The following is a 25,301-nucleotide window of genomic DNA, read 5'->3' as shown; positions in this document are numbered from 1 at the left end:
TTGCAGCGTCCAGTGGGCATAACTGGGCAAGACGGAGGTTCCTAGGGTTGTACCTGGGACCGGAGATATTGGCTCAGGTCATTTGCTTGCACAACAATCCAAGCAGTGGCTCACTCACGTAACTGGGAGCAGTTTACATGCTAGAGGCTGTGCGTGAACAGCCCAGGAGTGGGGGCTCTCACAGCAGAGCAGGGTAAGGCTGGCTCCCAGAGTGGAGGATTGGAGTGACCTAGCAGATCACCCATCCTGATAACACCAGGGGAACCTCACAGGGGGCACCGCAAGACCCCCTGCAGCAGACAGCCCCTCCTCTTCATAATGGGGGCAACCCAACACCTCCATCCCCTGCACCAGACAGCCCCTCCCCGCTATACTAGGGGGCACCACGTACACCGCTATCCCCGCCTCGCAGCAGTCCCGCCCTCCCTTGGAGGCAGCCGTAGCCCCGCCCCTAGCGATCAGCAGCGTTGGCCCCGCCCCTGGATACACGGTTCTGGCCCGCGTTGCGGATGGTCCTCTGCGGCCCCCGTCAGTGGGCGGGGCACCACAGGCCGCGCAGCAGCCGCCAGCCCCGGAGCCGGAAGCGGGGAAGCGTTGGGATGGCGGCCGCGCCCGGCCCCGCCCCTGGAGACGCGTCCGACGCGTTGCCCCCGCCCCTGGAGACGCGGCGCGGCCGGGCCGGGGCCATGAAGCTGACGCGCAAGGCGGTGCTGGCCCGCGCCAAGGCCGCCGAGCTGGACAGTGTCCGCAAGCTCAACTGCTGGTGAGGCGCCGGCTCGGCCCCGCCGGGGGGAGCGGGGTTACTCGGGATGGGGACAGTGGGCTGAGCGGGGGGCGGGGTAACTCGGGATGGGGACAGTGGGCTGAGCGGGGGGTGAGGTTACTCGGGATGGGGACAGTGGGCTGAGCGGGGGGTGGGGTAACTCGGGATGGGGACAGTGGGCTGAGCGGGGGGTGAGGTAACTCGGGATGGGGACAGTGGGCTGAGCGGGGGGTGAGGTAACTCGGGATGGGGACAGTGGGCTGAGCGGGGGGTGAGGTAACTCGGGATGGGGACAGTGGGCTGAGCGGGGAGCGGGGTAACTCGGGATGGGGACAGTGGGCTGAGCGGGGGGTGAGGTAACTCGGGATGGGGACAGTGGGCTGAGCGGGGAGCGGGGTAACTCGGGATGGGGACAGTGGGCTGAGCGGGGGGTGGGGTAACTCGGGATGGGGGCCATGGGATGGGGACAGTGGGCTGAGCGGGGGGTGAGGTAACTCGGGATGGGGACAGTGGGCTGAGCGGGGAGCGGGGTAACTCGGGATGGGGACAGTGGGCTGAGCGGGGGGTGGGGTAACTCGGGATGGGGACAGTGGGCTGAGCGGGGGGTGGGGTAACTCGGGATGGGGACCATGGGATGGGAACAGTGGGCTGAGCGGGGGGTGAGGTAGCTCAGGATGGGGGTAACAGGTGGAGGAGGAGCACATAGGGTGGGGGAGGACATGGGCTGAAGGGCCGTTCGTTGCCCCTCGTGGTGTGTTGGCTGACCCTGAAGCCAGCAGACTCCTTTAGCTGGGTGGCTGGCTGGTTATTCTGGGGCATTACTGGAGAGGCCCAGCAGCAATCCCAGCCACCCATGTTCTCTCTGCAGGGGGTGGGGGTTTGATTCAATGTCCTGACCAAATGGGGGTCTCGTTCCGAACTCAGGTTTGCTGGGGGAAGGGGTAGCTCAGTGGTTTGAGCATTGGCCTGCTAAACCCAGGGTTGTGAGTTCAATCCTTGAGGGTTCCATTTAGGGGACTGGGGTAAAAAGCTATCTGGGGATTGGTCCTGCCCTGAGCAGGGGGTTGGACTAGATGACCTCCTGAGGTCCCTTCCACTCCTGATGTTCTATGATTCTGTGCTGTCAAACCCTTCCCATGGACCAGCCTGCCCCTCTCCCCAGAGCTACCTTGCACTGAAGAGAATACAATTTACCCAGCAATGTTTGTAAAACATGTTGAAGATAAATGTGTAATATAATTAGCATTATGGGAATGATCATGCTTGGCTGGCTACCAGTAGTTACTGATCCCAGTTTGGCAATTATTTCCTCACAGAGTGCAGACCCAGGAGGATATACACATTTCCTTCACTCACACTGACATTCTTATTTATCTTCAATAGAATAGTTCAATAAATGCACCATACATTATATATATTCACTGTTAAGCTTGAGTATGTAATTGCTTACAAGTAAAATAATTGTGGTCTAGGAATTTTTGGGGTGAAGTTCAGTGGCCTGTGTTATACAGGAGGTCAGAGTAGCTGATCACAATGGTCACTTCTGGCCTTGGAATTAGGAAGATATGAATTAAAAAAAAAAAAAATTCCATAGCAATGTTGGCCATGTTCCCATGCTGTCTAAAGAGACACACAACAGGGAGTCTAGGGAAACTGTTGCTTACCAGTGCAGGATAAGCAAAAGCCCAAATCAAATATGTGAAATGAAAGGATTTACTGTCAGCGAAACTACTGCTGCTCTGTAATTAAATAATCCTAGGTGCACTGACATCCTGGTAGGTTAAAACAGAGGCTGAGGTGTGTCTCCCTTATTTTTGTTTAAATTCAACCAATGACAGAAAAATGAATCTTTAACAACATGTGAACTGGGCAGTGAAAATTTTCCTCTGGCTATACTAGATCAATTGCATCCTACTTTGTACTGTGGAGAGAGTGCATATGCTCTCCTGAAAGTGCAGAATTACATATGAGGGCAGGTCTTATTTGAGACAATCATAGTTTGTCACACTCTCAAATCTGAGATCCAGATTTTCCTTGGACAAATTGCCTTTGAGGTTTTTTAAATGTATTAAATTCCCAGCATAACAGCACAATGAGTAATCAAGAAATGCTACCTTTGGCTGACAATGTGGCTGAATCAACGTTGCTGAGAGAATTGAACCTTAACTTTAAATTTTCCTGACTTTGGATATTTAATACAATTTAAAGATTAAGAGTTAAACATGGAGTTTTGCATTTAGAATTCTTGAGTTTCTATATCTGTGTTTAGTGTTGCCTTAGCTGGTGCAATTATCCCACACATGAAATGAAACTCCTACTCAGTTCAATGCATACCTCCAGCTATTATTATATGTGGGGAGGAGGGGAAAAGTGCCTCCTACATGGATCTCCTAACAGTAATTAAACACAATCCCCCCTGAACTCTTTGGCCAGCTGCTGAGGATAGGATCAAATCATGATGAACGCAGCTTGGTCCTATCCACATCAGCTGATCAAACTGTATTATAAAATGATCTACAGAAAACAGTTTAAACATGACTGTATGGTCAGAGCTGGCAGGGTTCACACTTGCTGACATGACAGATGGTTCTGAATTGTCTTAGCAGTCTGGAAGGATTGTATTTACCTTCCAGCCACATGGTATGCTCATAAGGAGATGGAGTAGCTACTGAGTGTGTGGAAGCATAGTTTTATGCAGCTGAAACTACAGGGGAGAGTGGAAGCAATAAAACTGTCATGCCCCATTTGGGCTGTTGCAGAATCTTTATTTAGTGCCTAATGGAATAAAGCACCGGTTGAGCTTACATCCTATGTGGTTGAAGGACAGTTGGGGTGGCAGAGGTTCCTTAAGGATCAGAGTTGGGAGGAGGGACAGGAAATGTTCTGATACCTGGCATCCCCTGTTGCTCAAAAAAATGAAAAGACACCTCTGAGAATCCAGTTCTTTAAGATAACGTAGATTTTAAAAACACACTCTTGCACTCAGCCATGGCTTTTTCCATACATTGCATCTTTTCACTCGGTGTAAGGCCTCTTTTTAAAATATTTCTAAATTAATTCTCTGCTTTCTTGGCACTATTCAAAGTGGTTTATTTTTCTCTTGCAGGGGCAGCTTCCTCACAGATGTAAGTACTATTCTTGCAATTCTTAAAATCAGCCTTTTCCAGGACCTCTTCCCCAAATAAATCTCTAACAGTTCCCTAAAGTCAGGTATGATTAAGACTCATTCCTTGAGATCTAGGCCCCTTTTGTTGGCCGTTAGTCCCAATGGTAGAGCACTGGCCATTGATCCAGTGCATAGCAAATTGCTGCCAAGTGTTGGGGTGGGCTCTGCTGCCTCACTTGGGAATGGAGGGAGTCAGGTATCCCTTTGGTGTGCTTGGGAGTAAGAAAGCGTGCTAGTCTTACACCTCCCTATAGCTGTGAGAGCTTGGGGACTAATTTAGGGTACATCTGCACTGCAACTGGGAGCCTGCTTCCTAGCACGGGTAGACACATGTGCTAGCTCTGCTCGAGCTAGCTCACTAAAAATAGCAGTGTGACCACGGTGACTCAAGCTAGCAGCTCAAGTACAAACCCATCCAGTGTGCTGGGTTGCCCTTGGGTGGCTAGCCCAGGCCACCACAGCCACATTGCTATTTTTAGCATGCTAGCTCAAGCAGAGCTAGTGCGTGTCTGTCTACCCATACTCAAAAGCACCCTCCCACCTGACATACCCTGAGGGTACAGGTCCTCTTCTTAGTGGGGAAGGTCATGTGCGAGGAGAGCTGAGCCCTTTATGTGTATATTGATGGGGGATCTGACAGCACCAAAAGCATATCAGTACAGTGAGCACTTGTCACATGTTCTGAGCATTTGGAGGAGAGGATCAGAACCATGTCTTATTTTCCGTGCACAATATGAGCGTATGTTTATCTGTGTTTCTGGGCATGGTGGGAGAAGATGGAATAGATACTGGCTACGCTGTGCTTGGGGACTGAAAAAGAGGAGTGGCTGGGTCCAGAAAACTCTCCCTGTGTACAATCAGGTTAGACTGACATTGACGTAAACCCTTTGATTAGAGTATCAAATCAACTAGCACGTTTGTGGAGCTATATGAATAAGCACCTGATTATAGACAGACATCTTTAGAAAAAGTACAGTTCTTTATTGCGTCTTTCTCTGTCTAGATTTCAATATGCCGTGAACTACCAAACATTGAAGTGATCACATTCAGGTGGGTGTCAAACTACCAGCCTGAGAGCAGCAGCTGATAGAACACAGGAAATCCTGTGTCATGCAGAGGACTACAATATAGCACTATGCCTTTGGTACTTTACTCCTTACTGACCTTGTGACTGTGCTTCTGTCTGCCTGATCTCCAGTACTAAGTCAGGCTGTGTCACCTCGGGGAGAGCGGTGCAGAGTGCATTTATTTCCAAGGCTATGTGGAAATTATGTAAACCTGCATTCTGTATTGGGGGGAGGGAAGGGAGGATTCATTTTGGAGGGAAATAACTCTGAGGTGCAGTGTAAAGCTTCATATTCTCTGCTACGGGCTTGGTCACAGAGACCCCCTGGGGACTGTCACCTGCCATGCTGAGATTACCTCTGAGCCCATTTTTCCTGCCAGCTTGGGACTCCAGAACTCTGCCTTGAGTCAGACATGCTAGCCTGCTGCAACACAGACCCAGGTCTAGTTCACACCCGCAAAGCTGCAGACTTTAATCAAAAACTGCTTAGCAAGTCACCTATCTCCAGCATCCAAACCCCAAATAAATCCATTTTACTCTGTATAAAGCTTATACAGTGTAAACTCATAAATTGTCCACCCTTTGTATCACTGATAGAGAGATATGCACAGCTCTTTGCTCCCCCATGTATTAATCACTTACTCTGGGTTAATTAATAAACAAAAGTGGTTTTATTAAATATAAAAAGTAGGATTTAAGTGGTTTCAAGTAATAACAGATAGAACCAAGTAAGTCACTAAATAAAATAAAGCAAAAACATGCAAGTCTAAGCTTAATACATTAAGAAACTGATGCAAGTAATATCTCACCCTCAGAGATGTTCCAATAACCTTCTTTCACAGATTAGACTCCTTCCTAGTCTGGGCCCAATCCTTTCCTCTGGTACAGTCAGTGTTAGTTCCAGCTCAGGTGTTAACTGGGGGATTTCTCATAACTGGCAGCCACTTTTGTTCTGTTCCACCCCCTTTTATATCTTTGGCTCAAGGCGGGAATCTTTTGTCCCTCTCTGGGTCCACATCCCTCCTTCTAAATGAAAAAGCACCAGGTTTAAGATGGATTCCAGTATCATGTGACATGGTCACATGTCCTGTGAAACCCTAGCCTTCGTTCTTCCAGGGCTGGCCTGCACGTCCCCAGGAAGGTTTGCAAGTAAATAGAGCCTTTCACAACCAATTCTTCTAGTCAGTGGGAGCCATCAAGATTCCAAGCCACCATTAATGGCCCACACTTTGCATAATTACAATAGGACTTCAGAGTAATACTTCATATTTCTAGCTTCAGATACAGGAATGATACATTCATACAAATAGGTTGAACACACTCAATAGATTATAAGTTTTGTAATGATACCTTACAAGAGACCTTTTGCATAAAGCATATTCCAGTTACATTATATTTACACTCATAAGCATATCTCCATAAACACATGGAGTGCAACGTCACATTCTCCCTTATGTCTAAATCCTATTCCATGTTCCTGACTGGGTTCTGTAGGTCTGCTGACCCCACACAGTGTCATAAAACTTGTACCAGGTTGGAGAAGGTTTGTGTTGAAATTCTTCTGGATTCTCTCTCGGCTTCTTTTGGCACCTTGGAATATAGATCTTGCAAACTATACTAAAAAAATCTGTGAAGCTTCTAAAATCTTAACCTTAAAGCCATTTGGTTTGTGGAGCATGCAAGAACTGCTCTTGGGTGTGTATGAGGAGCTTCTGCAGAAAGAGGATATAACAGCCAATAAATGGTTGTAGTGAGTAAGAGCTGTTTACAGAATTAAGCAAGGAGCCCAGGAATCTGCTCATCTCTGTAACCCTGTGTCCCTTTCAGTATTTAAAAAAAGAAAAACCTCTTGGCATTTTAATTCAAAGTGCCTCGTTAACATTAGCTGCTTATTGTTGCTTTCCCCCTCTCCCACTGACATACCTGCCTTCTTCAAAACAGGTCTCTGACTCCTGCCAAACTAGCCCCTGCCTTTGGGTCTCAGCCCACGGGCCACATGTCGCCTGTCAGGGTAATCCACTGGCGGGCTGCGAGACAGTTTGTTTACATTGACCGTCCGCAGGCACGGCTGCCTGCAGTGCCTATTGGCCACGGTTTGCCGTTCCCGGCCAATGGGAGCTGCAGGAAGCAGCGGCGGCCAGCACTTCCTTGTAGCCTGCGCTGCTGCCCGCAGCTCCCATTGGCCGGGAACAGCGAACCATGGCCACTGGGAGCTGCGGCCGGCCATGCCTGCGGACGGTCAATGTAAATAAACTGTCTTGCAGCCCGCCAGCGGATTACCCTGCTAGACCGCAGGTTGCTCCTGACTGCCTTGGAGTGTCTGCATAGCTCCATAGCCACCCCAGTCAGTGCTTGGGTCCTGAAGCATTCCATGCATTGAAGATGCCTGCTGCCATGGCTCAGGGGTGAAGCTATAAAGAGAAATAAGAGCAGGACCAACATAGTTCCTTCTGGGAAACTGCTTTTCTCTTTTCCACTGACCTGTCCCTTGGCAGCAGGAGCCTGTGGAGCCCATCTGAGTTTTCATGCTCAGGAGTACAGTCTCAGCAAAAATGTCTTTTCAAGACCAAGAGATGTGAGTGACAGTGCTAACATTAAAAGGAAAATACTGGAGGGAAAGGAGGGGAGGAGTTCCAGATGAAGTGGAGTGTTCAGAAGGGCAAAGCAAGCTGGCTATGTTTATGTGAACCTGTTTCTGCTAGCTGACTGCTGGATAGTATTTTTAGGGCCCTAAAAGTAGCACAGTTGGCCTCTCTTTGGTTGGTAAACTTTTTTTTGTTACCAAATGCTATCTCAACCTACTTGTGTTTGGCAACTGAGCACCCAGAATGTACTGCACCATCTTAGAGGAGGCTTTCAGGCTCCCACTTTTGGGATGATGCATAAGAAAGGCCGTACCGGGTCAGACCAAAGGTCCATCTAGCCCAGTATCCTGTCTACCGACAGTGGCCAATGCCAGGTGCCCCAGAGGGAGTGAACCTAACAGGCAATGATGAAGTGATCTCTCTCCTGCCATCCATCTCCATCCTCTGACAGACAGAGGCTAGGGACACCATTCCTTACCCGTCCTGGCTAATAGTCATTAATGGACTTAACCACCATGAATTTATCCAGTTCTCTTTTAAACTCTGTTATAGTCCTAGCCTTCACAACCTCCTCAGGTAAGGAGTTCCACAAGTTGACTGTGCGCTGCGTGAAGAAGAACTTCCTTGTATTTGTTTTAAACCTGCTGCCTATTAATTTAATTTGATGACCCCTAGATCTTGTATTATGGGAATAAGTAAATAACTTTTCCTTATCCACTTTCTCCACATCACTCATGATTGTATATACCTCTATCATATCCCCCCCTTAGTCTCCTCTTTTCCAAGCTGAAGAGTCCTAGCCTCTTTAATCTCTCCTCATATGGGACCCGTTCCAAACCCTTAATCATTTTAGTTGCCCTCTTCTGAACCTTTTCTAGTGCCAGTATATCTTTTTTGAGATGAGGATACCACATCTGTATGCAGTATTTGAGATGAGGGCAGAAACTAGGATTGAAGAGCTGCAGTGTTGTATAGGTCCTGCTTCTGCCTGAAAATTATATTGAGGGTGGAGCTGGTAATTTCGAAGGCTGGAAACCAGAGACTCATTTCTGATGTCTGTGTAATCTCTGTCCAGTGTGAACAGTATCTCCAGCCTGGAGCCAATGAGTCAGTGCCAGAACCTGAGTGAGCTGTATCTGAGGAAGAACAGAATCCCAAGTCTGAACGAGCTCTTCCATCTGAAAAACCTGCCCCGGCTGAGGGTCCTGTGGTTGTCTGAGAATCCCTGTTGTGGTCCAGACCCCCACCGCTACAGAATGACTGTGCTGCGCAACCTCCCCAACCTTCAGAAGCTTGACAACCAAGGTGGGAATCTCAGAATAGAGTCAGTGGCAGAAAGCTTCAGAAAAACCAGGGTTCTGAACTGCCCTGACCCTTAGGGAGAGTCTTGGTTGGAAATTCAGCGTACACACCCTAAAACAGCTGAGTACTTTACGTAATAAAACTCTCTCTGTTAGCTCCTGTGTGGGATAAGACAGCACAACAGTAATCCCCTCAGCAGTGCTCTGTGCAGAACGGTGCAGGTAGCTCTGCCTATGTTGTCAGCCAGTGTTTTCAAACTGTCCTGTCCTTTACCCTCTCTGCACAGCAGTAGTTAACAATACCACACAGGGAATTTGTGACCAATGTCTTCACAGTCATTATCTCAGATACTGTGCCACCAGTTTGTTAGGGGACTGTCGTTTGCTCTTGCAAAACACAGATACTGTAACTGGCTCTGCTCCCACTGTCAAAGAAAGTAGGATATGTTGTTCTGTTTGGTAAAGGGATTTTCTGCTGTCAAAACAAGAACTTATGCATCCCACAGTCTCTCTCTGCAGATCCTGCTGCTGGGAAAAAGGGGGAGGGCTCCAAGAGGCCACTGTGAAACCTCTCCTTCAGTATCCCTCTTTATTTGGAGGAGGTAGGGCTGCCAGAGATTTCCCCTTTAGGCTTTGCTGCAGAAGAAAGGGGGAAATGAAGACAGGCTGATGATTAGGGGGTATCCCTTATATCCCTGCTCTCGTACAAGCTGACTGTACATGCTGTCTCGTGCTTAGTTTGTTACACTACTTGTTGCAGTAATACATTCCAAATTAGAATAATGGTCTGTTTCCCATGTTGATAGAATTCCCTAGAGCATCAAACTGGGCTTCTAACATGTACTTGTATGTTTTTGGAAGCTGTGACAGAAGAAGAATTGTCACAGGCCCTGGTAGATGGGGAGGAGATCACTGCACCCCCAGCTAAGCGAAATCTGGAGAACGGCTGCCCAGAGGCCAATGAATCAAGTACCACTGAGTGCACAACGGAGCCAAAGAGTGAACATCTGAATTTCACCCTGGAGGAGACAAAGTGAGGGCTCGGTTATTAATTGTTGGGATTCCTTTGCTAAGCTTGTATGTCACATGGGGGATTCTACCAAAAATACTCCTGACAACCAACCCCAACATACCATGGGCCACAGCCGCAGCTGGTCCAATCTCCATAGCACCGCTGAAGACAATGGAGCTGTGCTGATTTTACACTACCTGAGAACCTGGCCTTGTGCGTATGGAATAGGTCCTTCCATAGGCTACTTCCTATTTTGCAGTACAACAGCTATGTATGTGCATGAAAGGGGAGGGATCTTCATACTGAATTGTGAATTATGGTCCATCTCACTTATCCTTTTTAAATGTGCCACCTGTTATCCAAATGTGCAATGTAGACTCAGGTCTGTGGTCCTAGTTAGCGTCATTCCTCTAGTTCCAGCATTGGGAATTGGATCCTGTCATTCCAGACAGTGCTGGGGGCAGGCTCCTTCTGGCACTGGGTGCTCTCATATTTTGGGTACTGCCTTTTTTCCCCCACAGCAAGATTCGAGAGCAGCTTGGCATGAAGCCTGTTCCCAGAGATAAATTTTCATCCTTTTCGCCCAGGGAGACTGATGGCAGCAGGAAGAAGAGGGTGAGTGTATTTAAAGATTAAAGTTGCTGCTTTCTAATGTGTCAAGCAAGTTTAAAAAATAAATCTCTGGATCCAGAAAATGCACAACTTTGTACTACCAGATTTGGGTGCACCCAAAGCTGCATAGAACTTTCTGGGTGGGAAGTGGGTGCTGGTTGCGTGCCTTTGGGATAAGTGTCTTGCAGGCTGTTGATTTGTGGCAGAAGTGCTGTTGAGCTGTGGCTAGCTAGTCCCTGAGATCCATCCGTAGGTGTTGGGGAGCATACACTTGAGATTAGCCTGTGAATCTATGATACTGTAATGCCTTTAATAAGAAAAGGGGCCAGGATTGATCCCATCGGATAATCATAAGTTAATCTCTACTATCAATTTAATAGCCATCTTTCATATAGAAAATATTGCCTTGATTCTCCTCACCAGTTGTGGCCAGTGGGTGGCAATGCTACTCTATGGGAATAAGTTTCACAGAGCGCGTATCTGGCCTGGATGGGACTCTGAGTGTGGCTTGGGCTCACAGCCATCACCTCAGTGAATAAAGGAAGGTCAGAATGTGTTCTAGACCGGTCTTGGCCTATTTTATTTCTCCCCCTGCAGCCAGCTGCGGTACTTGTCCACAGAGCTGCAGGTGTCTATTCCACAGGCCTTGGATTTGGCACCCATAGGGAGTGGCCTTCTCAGTAGAAGGGCACTGTCTTCCTACAACCAGGCAGAGGAGCAGAGAATTTAGAAGGGTGCAAAAAACAATCTAGTAATCTTTGAAAATCAGCCCCTAAATGACCCATCAGCTTGCTGGGTCAGAGTCTGTACCTCTATAGTAGAAACAATGTCCGTCCTGTCTTGACAGAACAACATCCTCAATGCTATCCTGCTGCTCATGAAAGAGCTGGACACAGAGGGCCTGGAAATCATCCACCAAACAGTGGGGAAGAGACTCCAAGCTTTACAGAAGAAGGAGCTTCAGGAAGAGCGATAGTGCCCATTGCAGAATTCTCCAAAGCAGCCACTTTCTGGGCCCACAGAACCGGAACCAGACCGGCAGCACCAGTTCTGCCCACATGCACTTCAGGCTACAGTAAAATCCTCTCTATAGCCTGCTGCACTTTACCTGGGGTGGACTGGGAGGGAGCGGTACTGACCGTAGGAAGAAACCAACTCTTGTAACACATGACATCCCCCTTGGCTGTGCATGCCATGCCTGTGCTGGGAGCTTCTGAGCCAATCTTGCAGCATGCTTTCATCCCGCATAACAGGTTCTATTATGCTCATAACTCACATGGCTGAATCCATGCAGTCTAACTCGGTGCTCCCCTAGGACTCATAAGGGAGTCAGAAAACAAAGGTGAGCTGGGGTAAAGCAACCGGTGAAGAAGGGAGGAGAAAGATAGCTGTGCTTGTGCTGATGAAAGGGAGTGGAGGAGAGACCTGCCCAGCAGCTACAAATGCCATTGCTATTAGGTTTGTTCCAAGAGTGGCTTTATCAGAATAATGCTTGGGCAAAGCCCCACAGTTCCTTTCCTCTGCCTCTCTGGTAGTGTAGTATTGCAGCAAGGGCTTATGCCATGCCTTCAAGAGTGGGAGGAGACTGAAAGCAACTTCTGCCAATAAAGATGAGGTTTCACAAAAACAGACTTCTGAACAGACGTCCTATAAAGAATCACTAACTCTTAAATTTTTGGTGCAGTTTTTGAAGCTCAGTGTCAAACTGTTAGTTTATTTTCAATTCCTACCCTTTCCTAGTCAGCAGCTTCTTGTCCAGTCAAAGGGGTAAACTCCAAAGATTATCTTGTTGCAACTGAGCTTAAATTCAAGATTCTGGGTGGTAAATGACTCTTTCCTATATGCTGAAATTTCTCTGCTTTCCATCACCATTCACTCCTTCAGTCTTCAAAGCAGCTAAAAAAAATTTACAAGTAGTGCAGAGAAAGATAGCCTAGGTGTTCTGACTGTGGTAGCAATTGAGACAAAAACAAGCTGGGGATGTTTGCTATGAGATCTGCTTACACAGGAGGATGGAATTGTTCTTTACTGACAAGTCTGAACTTCTTAAAAGTGTACAGAACTGTTAAATACTAAATAAAATGCTGACCCTATTAGATGGAGTCTGTCAAATCATGTCTGATGCTATTGAGGGTACTTGGAATATGGGTGATCAAAGTGATTCTGTTAAGCATCACGTATACTAATCTCACTCTGCACCTGTGAAGGGGAGAGGATCCAGGCAGCCTCAGCTGTGCCCTACCAACTTGGCCACGTAAATAGCTAACCTTGTTGTTGCAAATATCACATGCACTTATTACATCTATGTAGTGCTGAGCTGCTTTGATCATTTCTGAGGGTTGGAGCAGAGAATCCTGCTTTAAAACCAAGTGCTGCAACCAGGGGTGAAAGTAACATAAAGGACTTACCGATACTTCAGAGTCCTAGGCAGGGGGCGGGGCCTTTAGAGTCCCAGGCCCTTTAAATTGAGATTTAAAGGGCCCCAGGCTCTGGCTGTGGTAGTGGTGGCTGAGACCCCCGGGCTCTTTAAATTACTGCCGGAGCTACCAGCTGCAGAGGCGTCTGGGAGCCCCGGGGCTCAGGGCTCCAGCTGCTGCTACCGCGACTAGAGCCCCGGGCCCTTTAAATTACCACCACAGCCCCACTGCCGCTACCCCAGAGCTCGGGTGGCGATTTAAAGGGCCTGGGGCTCCCAGTTGCAGCTACCGCAGCAGAGCCCCGGGCCCTTTACAGTGCCACCAGAGCCCCGGGGGTCCCGACCACCTCCGCTACCCCAGGGCTCTGGCAGCAATTTAAAGGGCCCAGGTTCCAGCCACTGCTGGGAGCCCTAGGCCCTTTAAATTGCCGCCTGGGGAAGCCGATCCGGTCTGGCGTACTGGTTCTTGCAGGTACGCCATACCATGGCGTACCAGCTTACTTTCACCTCTGGCTGCAACTCAGTCTAATTGGCTGGTAAAAAGCTGAGGCTCTTCGTCTCCTCTAACACAGAGCTCAAGGCAGCAGTTGTGTTCTTCTACATCGTGCCAGGGATGCCACCCAAGGAAGTGAGGGGCTGACTTAATATAATCATATGTTCTTCCAAGTGCGATGTCAGCCCCAGTGCCACATAGGTACCGTCTCTTTGGGATACACAGCGCAGGGCGCTGAATGCTGAACGGATTACAGACTAGCACAGGGGTGGGCAAACTTTTTGGCCTGAGGGACGCATCAGGTTTCGTAAATTGTATGGAGGGCTGGTTAGGGGAGGGGATGGTGGCCCAGTCCCCACCTCCTATCTGCTCCCCCCCGGGACTCCTGCCCCATTTACACACCCCTGCTTCCTGTCTCCTGACTGCCCCCGAACCACCGCCAACCCATCCAACCCCTCCTCTCATTCCTGACAGCCCCCCCAGAACCCCTGTCCCCATTCAACCCCCTGTTCCCTCTGACCCCTATCCACACCCCCACCCCCTGACCACTACCCTGAACTCCCCTGCCCTCTATCCAACCCCTCTGCTCTGTGTCCCCTTACCACGCTGCCTGGAGCACCGGTGGCTGGCAGTGCTACAGCTGCGCCGCCTGGCTGGAGCCAGCCACGCCGCCACCATGCAGCACAGAGACCAGGTTAGGGCGGACTCTGCAGCTGCGCTTCCCCAGTAGCTCACAGCCCTGCCGCCCAGAGCATTGCACCAGTGGCGGAGCGAGCGAGCTGAGGCTGTGAGGGAGGGGGAACAGCAGGGGAGGGGCCAGGGCTAGCCTCCTGGGCCAGGAGCTCAGGGGCTGGGCAGGACGGTCCCGCAGGCCGTAGTTTACCCACCTCTGGACTAGCACAACACCTGCAATGCGGGCTTCACTAATACCACTCTGCTCTTCAGTGCCCCTCTCCAAAGCAGGGTCGGGGTCTACATACTACATTGTTCCATTGGCCAGACCTCACTACAGTAGATGTAGCATGGATGTCCTTCCCTGTCATTGCCAGGCCTGGCGAGAGGATTCTGGTCCCCAACGTTGGGGAGGTCCCTTGCACACGGCCCATTAACCTGGCCTTTGTATAGGAGATCAGTGTTTGACTTTGCTAATTTAGGTCCAGATCCTCAAAAGGTATTTAGGGGCCTAATTCCCATTGATTTCAGTGGGGGTTAGGCCCCTAAATACCCTCAAGGTTCTAAGGATCTAGGTTTTTAGTCCACACTCCTGCACTCTGTTCTCAGGGTCCATTCCAAAGGCTCCAATCCCGCACTTCCATTTTTTCCGTGCTTTTTCCTGCAGAGCTGAACAGCATTTCTCAATCTCCTTCACAACTGTCCTTTAATCTGTGCAACTGAAATCAGTTCTGTTATTTCTCTCCCAGCACTAGGAGAGTCTGAAACAGCTACGGGTCAGAACTCATGAGCCATAAAATGATGCTATCATCTTCTCTGTAATTCTCTAAGTAGCCAAAAAGATTAAATTCTCTTTTCTAATTACTGCTGTTCATAAATATATAATTGTCTGTTCTATGGAGCCTAGTGTTAATGGTGCTTTTCAAAAAAGAAAGTCCGCAGCTCTGCAATAAAAACTTTCCAGCCAAGCCAGTGTCATCCACCCCTTTCCAGCTCACTGCTCTGCTCGGCTTACTTTGGCAGATGATACTGCTGAACTGGGGCATGGGATACTGTAAGCCCAGAGGGGCCTTACTGTGCAGAATGCTGTACGCTAATGAAATTGCCCAGCGCTCTGCAGAATTTGACAAAACTCTTGCTATGGCATGCACTGTGTTCAAAAGGCAATGGCATTTTTCATCTGGTTTAGGAACCATTTTCAAAGAGGAGTCCTTTCCAGGATGTGCCATGGGGTTGAATGGTGTATGGGGATTAATGCACTGACCTTTCTCCCCAGTCCATTCTATTCTACCTGGCTTAGCAATGAGGTGATGTGAGTAAGTGGAATGATGCTCTAGCTTTGCGTATCTCCACCTATTTTCCTCCCTCTTGAACTCTGACAGCAAATAGCCATGAGCGGTAATGTACAGGGCAAGTTTGGAGACAGGGTCTATTCCTGGCTCTGCTTGGGCAAATCACTTTGCTTTTCTGTGCCTCTGTTTTTCCCCACCCTGAGTTTGTCTTGTCAGGTCCCGATAATTTCCATATGAGTTTTAAAAGAGCTGGCAAAGGAGCTTGCTGGATTATTAAGGTTGATTTTCAATAACTTTTGGAACACTAAGGAAGTTCTAAAAAACTGGAGGATAACTAAAGTTGGGCCAATATTTAAAAATAGTAAACAGGATGACCTGTCTGTCACTCTGACATCGATCCTAGGCAAGATAATGGAGTGGCTGATACAAGAATCAATAAATAAAGAATTAAAGGAGGCTAATATAATGCCAATCAATATGGGTTTATGAAAAATAGATGCTGTCAAACTAACTTTTTGATGAGATTACAGGTTTGGTTGATAAAGGTAATAGTATTGATGTAACATGCTTAGACTTCTGTAAAGCATTTGACTTGGATGGTAAGATATTTTAATTAAAAAACTAAGTAATACAGAATCAACATGACACGCATTAAATGGATTAAAGACTGTCTAACTGCTCGGTCTCAAAATGTAACTGTAAACGGGAAATCATCAAGTGGGTGTGTTTCTTGTGAGGTCTCATAGGGCTCGGTTCTTGGCCCTATCCCATGTTAGCTTTTTTGTCAATGGCCTGGAAGAAAACAAGCTCATCACTGATAGAGTTTGCAAATGATACAAAGATTGGAGGAGTGAAATGATGACAAGGACAGGTGAATCATACAGAGCAACCTGGATGTCTTAGTAAGCTGGGTGCAAGCAAACAATATGCATTTGACTATGGCTAACTGTCAGTGTATATATCTAGGAACAAAGATACTTACAGGATGGGGGATTCTCTTCTGGGAAGCAGCAACTCTGAAAAAGATTTGAGGGTTACGGTGAATAATCAGCCAAACATGTTAGTCTCAAAGGTGCCACAAGACCCTCTGTTGCTTTTTACAGATTCAGACTAACACGGCTACCCCTCTGATACTTGACAGCCGAACATGAACTCCCAGTGCAACTCTGTGGCCAAACCTTAGATGCATAAATAGACATATCAAATAGGAATAAAGAGATTATATTACCTCTGTATTTGGCACTGGTGCGACCGCTGCTGGAATACTGTGTCCAGGTCTGGTGTCCACAATTCAAGAAGAGTGTTGACAAAATGGAGAGGGTTTCAGAGAAGAGCCATGAGAATGATTAAAGGAGTAGAAAACATGCCTTCTAGTGATAAATTACATAGATTGAGCTCCTTGAATCTAACAAAAAGGCTATAGGGTGACTTGATTACAATCTGTAAGTACCTACATGGGAACAAATACTTGGTAACAGACTCTTCAGTCTAGCAGAGAAAGGTCTAACACAACCCAATCGCTGGAAGTTGAAGCCAGACAAATATAGATGAGAAATAAGATTCACTTTAACGGTGTGGGTAATTAACCATTGGAACAATTTACCAAGGGTCATGGTGGATTCTCCATCACTGGCCATTTTAAAATCAAGATTGGATGTTTTTCTAAAAGCTCTGCTTGAGTTCAAATGGGAATTAATTCAGGGAAGTCCCAGGGCCTGCGTTAGATAGGAGGGCAGAGTAGGTGATCACAGTGGTCCCTTCTGGCCTTGGAATCTATTAACCTGTGTTGACTCTAAACATTTTGGGGAAGAGATTCTCTCTGTGTGTGTCTGTAACAGCCCGAATCTCTGGTGGGGTCTCTAGGTGCTACTTTATTATAAAGGATCATAAAGATTAGAATCATAGAATATCAGAGTTGGAAGGGACCTCAGGAGGTCATCTAGTCCAACCCCCTGCTCAAAGTAGGACCAACCCCCAACTAAATCATCCCAGCCAGGGCTTTGTCAAGCCGGACCTTAAAAACCTCTAAGGAAGGAGATTCCACCACCTCCCTAGGTAACCCATTCCAGTGCTTCACCACCCTCCTAGTGAAAAAGATTTTCCTAATATCCAAGCTAAACCTCCCCCACTGCAACTTGAGACCATTGCTCCTTGTTCTGTCATCTGGTACCACTGAGAACAGTCTAGATCCATCCTCTTTGGAACCCCCTTTCAGGTAGTTGAAAGCAGCTATCAAATCCCCCCCTCATTCTTCTCTTCAGCAGACTAAACAATCCCAGTTCCCTTAGCCTCTCCTCATAAGTCATGTGCTCCAGCCTCCTAATCATTTTTGTTGCTCTTTGCTGGACTCTTTCCAGTTTTTCCACATCCTTCTTATAGTGTGGGGCCCAAAACTGGACACAATACTCCAGATGAGGCCTCACCAACGTTGAATAGAGGGGAACAATCACGTCCCTCGATCTGCTGGCAATGCCCCTACCTATACAGCCCAAAATGCCGTTAGCCTTCTTGGCAACAAGGGCACACTTTCAACTCATATCCAGCTTCTCGTCCACTGTAACCCCTAGGTCCTTTTCTGCAGAACTGCTGCCTAGCCATTCAGTCCCTAGTCTGTAGCAATGCATGGCATTCTTCCGTCCTAAGTGCAGGACTCTGCACTTGTCCTTGTTGAACCTCATCAGGTTTCTTTTGGCCCAATCCTCTAATTTGTCTAGGTCCCTCTGTATCCTATTGCTATCCTCCAACATATCTACCACTCCTCCCAGTTTAGTGTCATCTGCAAACTTGCTGAGAGTGCAGTCCACGCCATCCTCCAGATCATTAATGAAGATATTGAACAAAACCAGCCCCAGGACCGACCCTTGGGGCACTCCGCTTGATACTGGCTGCCAACTAGACATGGAGCCATTGATCACTACCCGTTGAGCCCAACGATCTAGCCAGCTTTCTATCCACCTTATAGTCCATTCATCCAGCCCATACTTCTTTAACTTTCCGGCAAGAATACTGTGGGAGACCGTATCAAAAGCTTTGCTAAAGTCAAGGAATAACACTTCCAGTGCTTTCCCCTCATCCACAGAGCCAGTTATCTCCTCATAGAAGGCAATTAGGTTAGTCAGGCATGACTTGCCCTTGGTGAATCCATGCTGATTGTTCCTGATCACTTTCCTCTTTTCTAAGTACTTCAGAATTGATTCCTTGAGGACCTGCTCCATGATTTTATCAGGGATTGAGGTGAGGCTGACTGGCCTGTAGTTTCCCAGATCCTCCTCCTTCCCTTTTTTAAAGATGGGCACTACATTAGTCCCGTCATCCAGGACCTCCCCCAATCACCATGAGTATTCAAAGATAATGGCCAATGGCTCTGCAATCACATCCGCTAACTCCTTTAGCACCCTCGGATGCAGCGCATCCGGCCCCATGGACTTGTGCTCGTCCAGCTTTTCTAAATAGTCCCAAACCATTTCTTTCTCCACAGAAGGCTGGTCACCTCCTCCCCATGCTGTGCTGCCCAGTGCAGTGGTCTGGAAGCTGACCTTGTTTGTGAAGACAGAGGCAAAAAAAGCATTTAGTACATTAGCTTTTTCCACATCCTCTGTCACTAGGTTGCCTCCCTCATTCAGTAAGGGGCCCCCACTTTCCTTGACTTTTGTCTTGTTGCTAACATACCTGAAGAAACCCTTCTTGTTACTCTTAACATCTCTTGCTAGCTGCAACTCCAAGTGCGATTTGGCCTTCCTGATTTCACTCCTGCATGTCTGAGCAATATTTTTGTACTCCTCCCTGGTCATTTGTCCAATCTTCTACTTCTTGTAAGCTTCTTTTTTGAGTTTAAGATCAGCAAGGATTTCACTGTTAAGCCAAGCTGGTCGCCTGCCATATTTACTATTCTTTCTACACATCGGGATGGTTTGTTCCTGCAACATTAATAAGGATTCTTTAAAATACAGCCAGCTCTCCCAGACTTCTTTCCCCTTCATGTTATTCTCCCAGGGGATCCTGCCCATCAGTTCTCTGAGGGAGTCAAAGTCTGCTTTTCTGAAGTCCAGGGTCCGTATTCTGCTGCTTTCCTTTCTTCCTTGTGTCAGGATCCTGAACTTGACCATTTCATGGTCACTGCCACCCAGATTCCCATCCACTTTTGCTTCCCCTACTAATTCTTCCCTGTTTGTGAGCAGCAGGTCAAGAACAGCTCTGCCCCTAGTTGGTTCCTCCAGGACTTGCACCAGGCTCCCAGGACAAATGCAGGGATGATGTGTAAGAGGGGAGTGACACCGGAAGTAGATTTAAATGGTTCTGATGTCATTTAGGAGTAAACTATGTCACTTTAGGCATGTATACACTGGAAAAACGTATCCTGTTAGAAAAGGTGTGCGCAAAATCTCAGTATGTAACATGAATGACAAGTATGATGTGAAACCCCATTTGACCCTCCATGGCCAATGACTGCTGTGTTTAGAACAGGTTACCTAATCATGGGCAGCCTAAGAGGGACAGTAGAGTAAGTCACATATTTAAACATTGTGTATCGCTGTCGCCACTAGGTGCTAAGGTGTGTTTAACATACATAACATGTTCCTGGGGTAGGTCCCCAGCCTCGACTGTCTTAGGCTTCCCTCTGAATTGGAGCCATTGCTGTTTAACTAACTTCACTTCAGTAACCTGGCCCGGGAGCTATGGAGCCTGGGAACGCCCCAGGAGCTTGCCAGGGCGCCTTATATGCACTTCCCCATGGCACTCTTCAGGGGCTGCAAAGTGCTCATCTTCTCCTGGCCTTCTGTGATGGGATCCAGGGGTACAACCTGGAACTGTGACACCGCTATACCCTTCCCCCCACACACACACTCCTTAGCTCTTCCCTAACGGCCAGCTCACAGAGATCGTCTCTCACAGCACTGGGGAAGTGGACTAGCTGCTGCTCGTTCCAATAACACCGGATCCTCCTAACAGGCCACAAACACCAGCACCACCCTGTCCTAACTGGCACCAGGAACAGCTGCCTGCCCTGCTCCTTGTTAAGTTTTCAGCTGGCCCATCTGCTAACCCAGCAGCCAGCTCCAGGGCTCTTCACAGCTCCTTCCTCACCAGTTCATGTTTGGTTATTTTTTCCCTAGCCCTAGACCCCGCCGAGCCCCGCCAGCCGTCCTTTCATCTGATCAGAGGGCATTGCCAAAGTGCCCTGCTCACGTGAAGAAAGTCTCACCCGCAGAGTTACAGCAACACTGATCTCTGTAATCCAGCCCCACTCTTTGATTCAGTTACTAGCTAAAGTGCTCCCATTTTCTGTTCATGTAGATCTGAGACTGGCTGAATTGTACCCCCGGCTTGTGCTCTAAGCAGGTGACATGCCCTGGCATTGTCCTCTGGCTGAGCTGCAAATTGTTTCCACCACCAGTGTGAGCAAAAGGTGCTAAAGACCTTTCTGTATGGTCAGGGCCTGATCTCATGTCCCTTGGTCATACAAGTAGGCTCAGCTTAGTGTATCTGAGCTAGGTTGGTGCATGGGAGTGCGGCTTTGCAAAATGAGCCCCTTGTGGCTCACGCTGGGGGCTTCTGCTGCACAGAGTTTTGTTTTCATGAGCATTAAATGCAACAAAAACAACCCCGCACACAAATCCCTTAGGGCCGACTGCATTTAGGAGATGGTAGTATATCCTAGTGGATAGAGCATTGGCCTGGGACCCAAGGGTTCTGGGTTCCAGTCCCAGCTCTGCTGCTGGGTGACCTTGGGTGTTCCTTGCTTTCCCGCTTTGTGAAAGGGGGATAATGGCACTGACTCCTTTGAGATCTGTGGGTGGAAAGGGCTAGCTAAGAGCTAGGTGGTGTTATTTGCCAATAGCTTGTTTTGAATGCCTGCCCCTGGTTTGTCTGATGCTTTGCCCTGTGTTGGGTGCCCCAAGAATGATAGGAGCAGTGATTACGGAGGTGTTAGGACCCTGGGTCTTTAGTACCTTTCACATACACTGGTGGTCATAACAATTTGTAGCTCAGCCAGAGGAGAATGCCAGGGGCCTTGCCAGAGTTACTGGGCAGGGATAGTCCAGGCACTCAGCCTGCCCCAATACTACTGCTGACCCTGCCCTTGGAATTGGGTTGCTCAGCTGCTGGCTCTGCTCACAGAGGTACGGTAGGTGAGGTCTGCTTATTAGGACACTGGTAGTGATGTTGTACCAAGAGCTCCTATGGGGAGCATGGGCATGATCTGTATTCATCTGATAAATGTTTTATGGATCTCAGTGGCGTTGGAAGTTGTGGTGTTGCTGGCTCCAGGGTTAAATCAGCCTGAGTTAACTTGGATCGACAGGGCCCAGAGTTAGCTGCCCAGGACAGCCCCAGTGACTGGTACTCAAATGGAACATGGGGCTGATAGTTCCTTTGAGGTTCACCTCCACGAATGTGGAATCAGGGGCTGGCAGGTCCCCTAGGGTAGAGGGAAATTCCAGTTTGAAACCTTGAGACTCTGAGGTAGGAACTCTCAGAACAGAGAATGGGGAAGCAGTTAAAAGTCTGGGACTCTGGGGAGCCAGGAGCCAGAGGGTAGGCAGAAAAGGAGGCTGCAACTTGGCCCTGCTAAGGCAAGCCTACCTACGTACTTGCATGAGGCAAATGCTAAGTTTACATAAGACAATAAGCATTTAGGCTTTAGTTATTTGAGCCCTTGCTCTCGGTTTGTGATGTCCCTGACATTGTTTTGAACAAGCTGTTCTGTCAGACTACATTTTCAAAGGCAAGCAGGGCCCAAAGCTGGCTGGAACCGCAGAGGTTAGTGAACGGCAAGCTGTAGCCTGGGGATCCAGTGGGGTGAATCCAGGATCCCATGCCGAGTGATGGATCAAAAGTAAAGCCCATCTTGACCCGGGAGTCACAACTTCATTATGCTAGGTGCTGTACATACAGATAGCCAAGAAAAGGCCCCTGCCTCAAAGAGCTGACAGTCTAAGTAAATGACGAGAGATATAAGTAGAGCCAGCTGGGAAGTAACAGATCCATTTCAGTGTCTCCTCAGTCCTCACTTCTCCCCGAGCACACACAAAGCGCCCTGTGAAGCTGAGGCCTGGGAAAGTGTGGCCTCCCAAGTGTGACGTTGCACTCCATATGTTTTATGGAAATATGTTTATAACTGTGAATATAATGTAACTGGAATATGTTTTAAGGAATCATTTACCCCAGGCCTGCACAACTCGTAAAGTGGCAAGGGCCATATTACTCCAAAGAAAATAGCTGAGGGCTGAAACCCCCCGGCTGTGCTGAAACACAACCACCCCCAGCGCCGCCCAGCCCTGCTGCACACCCCCCAGCGCCGCCCAGCCCCCGTGTAAGCAAGCAGGACTCACCCCGGCGGCACCTCCTGCTGGCCTTCTCGGGAATTAGCTCATCCAGCTGTTGGAGCACCCTCTGCAGGCTGGTGTCCCACTGCTGCCGGCTCTGTGTCCCTCCTGGACCCTGGTGCCCTTTGATCTGGGGTGCTGCCCCCTGGCAATACCCCCACACTCTGGCTGTAAGTCTCCCCTCTCTGGGGAACCCCTAATCCTCTAATCCTCACCTCACCTCAGTATAAGGCTACTGCCAGTCACCAACTAGCCCCCGCGTCCTGGGGCAGACTGCAGTATATCAGCCACTCATCACAGGCAAGGTTGGGTTTGGACCTGCTGCCTCCCTCTATAGCTGGCCTGCCCCTCTGCAGCCCTGGTACTGGTCTTAGGCCCTTAGCTAGGTACGCAGCTTGCGGGTTTTCCAGGCTGGAGCTCCCCAGCTCCTCTAGCCTTCCTCCACTCCCAGTACCCTGCTCAGCTCCCTAGCAGCCAGACCCTTCTCTCTCTACAAGCAGAGAGAGACTTCCTCTGGGCCTCTGGCTCACAGCCTTTTTATACAGGCCAGCTGGGGCCTGATTGGGCCATGGCCCAGCTGCAGCGGCTTCCCCAATCAGCTCAGCTTTTCCCCTGCCACAGCCCTCCCCCAGGGCTGTTTTAATACTTTCAGGGCAGGAGCGGGGTAAGCACCCTGCTACACCCCCCGAAACACATCCCTCACCCCAGTGCTGCCAGCACCACGGAAACAAACCTTCCTTCCCCAGCGCCGCCCCGTCGAAACAGTTGTAGGCTGAAAATGAAGATTTTTTGGGGGGAGGGGGGGTGATACTTTATTAAGATTTTTTCAATTAAAGCAAACAATTTTTTAATTTTAATTTTTTTTATGAATCATGGAAAAATGAAAAACACCTGTTCCATTGAAAGAAAACATTTGTTCTTTTCATAATTACCTTGCAAATTTAATGAGAGATATTACATCTCTTTTCGGCAACAAGCTTGTCGTATTCGGGGGTCATATTTGAAGTGGATATTTTTCATAATGTCTTCCAAATGGTCGTCGGTCAGAGAAGAACATTGCTTGTTTTTATTCATGTTCATGATGGAAAATGTTTGTTCACATATGTAAATGCTTCCAAAAATGCTGAACGTTTCCAGTGCAACTTTGATAAGATTCTTGTATTTTTCATCGTCCAAACTTTTGTAGAAGTCCCACCGGCTGCTTTCTCTGTGCTTATTTCAGTAAACTGCTGAACATTGAAGTTCAGTAACCTCCAACTGCAAATCTAGTGGCACTTCCTCTGGATCCACAGAAAAGGGATCTTCAATCAGCTTCATCTGGATGTCATCATCTTTAGACAAAGTAAGACTTCTGTCAAATTCTTCAATCAAAAGATTGATGTGCTTTGCGTATTTTTCTCCTAACTCAGTGTGTTTGTGCTGAGGGATACGCTGTGCACAAGTGGGAAAGTGACACATTTCACCTTTTGACAGCTGACTTCTGAAAAGTTTCAATTTCATTTTGAAAGCTTTCACTGCTGCACACATTTGAAATATAAGTTGATTTTTTCCCTGAAGTTGAATGTTGAGATCATTCAGGTGTGCTGTAATATCACAAAAGAAAAAGAGATCTTGATTCTGGGATGCATTTTCAAGCTCTGGGAATTTTATTGGCCCATTTTCTAGGAATTTTGCTACCTCCTCTTTCAAAGCAACTTAACGCTGGACCACTCTTCCTCGACTCAACCACCTCACTTCAGTATGGTAGATTAAGTTGCTGCACTCGGCGTCTTCCCCTTCAAGAAAGGCTTGAAATGTCCTATGTTTTAGTCCTCTAGAACGGATGTCGTTTACAATGGAAACTACCACTGACATTACATGCTCAAATTTTAGACTTTGCTACACAAAAACTGCTGATGTATAATGTTTGGTTATTTGTCTCCCGATAAATTCTTCAAGAAGACTAACTGCTCCAACATTTTTTCCGCACATAGCTGGAGCATCATCAGTTCAAATGGCCACCAAGTTTGTGAAATCTAATCCCAATTTATCATTCATGCACTTGATCACTTCACTGGAGATTTCTTTTCCGGTTGTGCGACCCGTCATGGAGCACATGCCAACAAGTTCTTCAGTAATTTCAAAGTTTTTACCAATACCTCTAATAAAAATAAGAAGTTGGGCGGTGTCTTTTAAATCGGTGCTTTCATCCATAGCTAGGGAGTAAAAGCAGAATTCACTGACTCCCTGCTTTAACTGATCACTTAGATTGGTAGAAATGTCAGCTATTCTTCTCTGTACAGTCATGCGTGATAGACTGACATTCTCAAATATTCCCCTCTTTTCTGAACATAACTCAGATACAGCAATCAACATACACTTTTTTAAAAACTCGCCTTCTGTGAAGCATTTCCCAGCAGCAGCAATTTCCTTAGAAATTTGAAAGCTTACTTTAGTAACCGTATCGTTCTCAGTGCTCACTTTCTTGAAAATTTGCTGTTCTCCACTAAGGTTTTTCACTAAACTGGCTGCTTTAATTATTTTTTCATTTGGGTTCAATTTGGTGAGATTGGGATGTTTAGTTTCAAAGTGCCGCCGAAGGTAGTATTCTTTGGA

At 47.9% G+C, this 25,301-nt stretch overlaps 1 protein-coding gene across 1 annotated transcript; it reads left to right on the top strand.

Moving 5' to 3' along the window:
* The first annotated feature begins 641 nt into the window (after positions 1–641).
* On the top strand, positions 642–12,598 carry CFAP410 (cilia and flagella associated protein 410). The gene is made up of 7 exons (XM_054040112.1): positions 642–763; positions 3,870–3,888; positions 4,933–4,979; positions 8,656–8,885; positions 9,743–9,914; positions 10,415–10,508; positions 11,353–12,598. Exons 1-7 carry the CDS (start codon positions 687–689, stop codon positions 11,479–11,481), a joined length of 768 nt encoding a protein of 255 aa, XP_053896087.1. The 5' UTR covers positions 642–686; the 3' UTR covers positions 11,482–12,598.
* Positions 12,599–25,301: the final 12,703 nt, after the last annotated feature.

Source organism: Malaclemys terrapin, chromosome 9 (genome assembly GCF_027887155.1).
Source record: "Malaclemys terrapin pileata isolate rMalTer1 chromosome 9, rMalTer1.hap1, whole genome shotgun sequence".
NCBI lineage: Eukaryota > Metazoa > Chordata > Testudines > Emydidae > Malaclemys > Malaclemys terrapin.
This window is presented reverse-complemented; position numbering and strand designations above follow the sequence as displayed.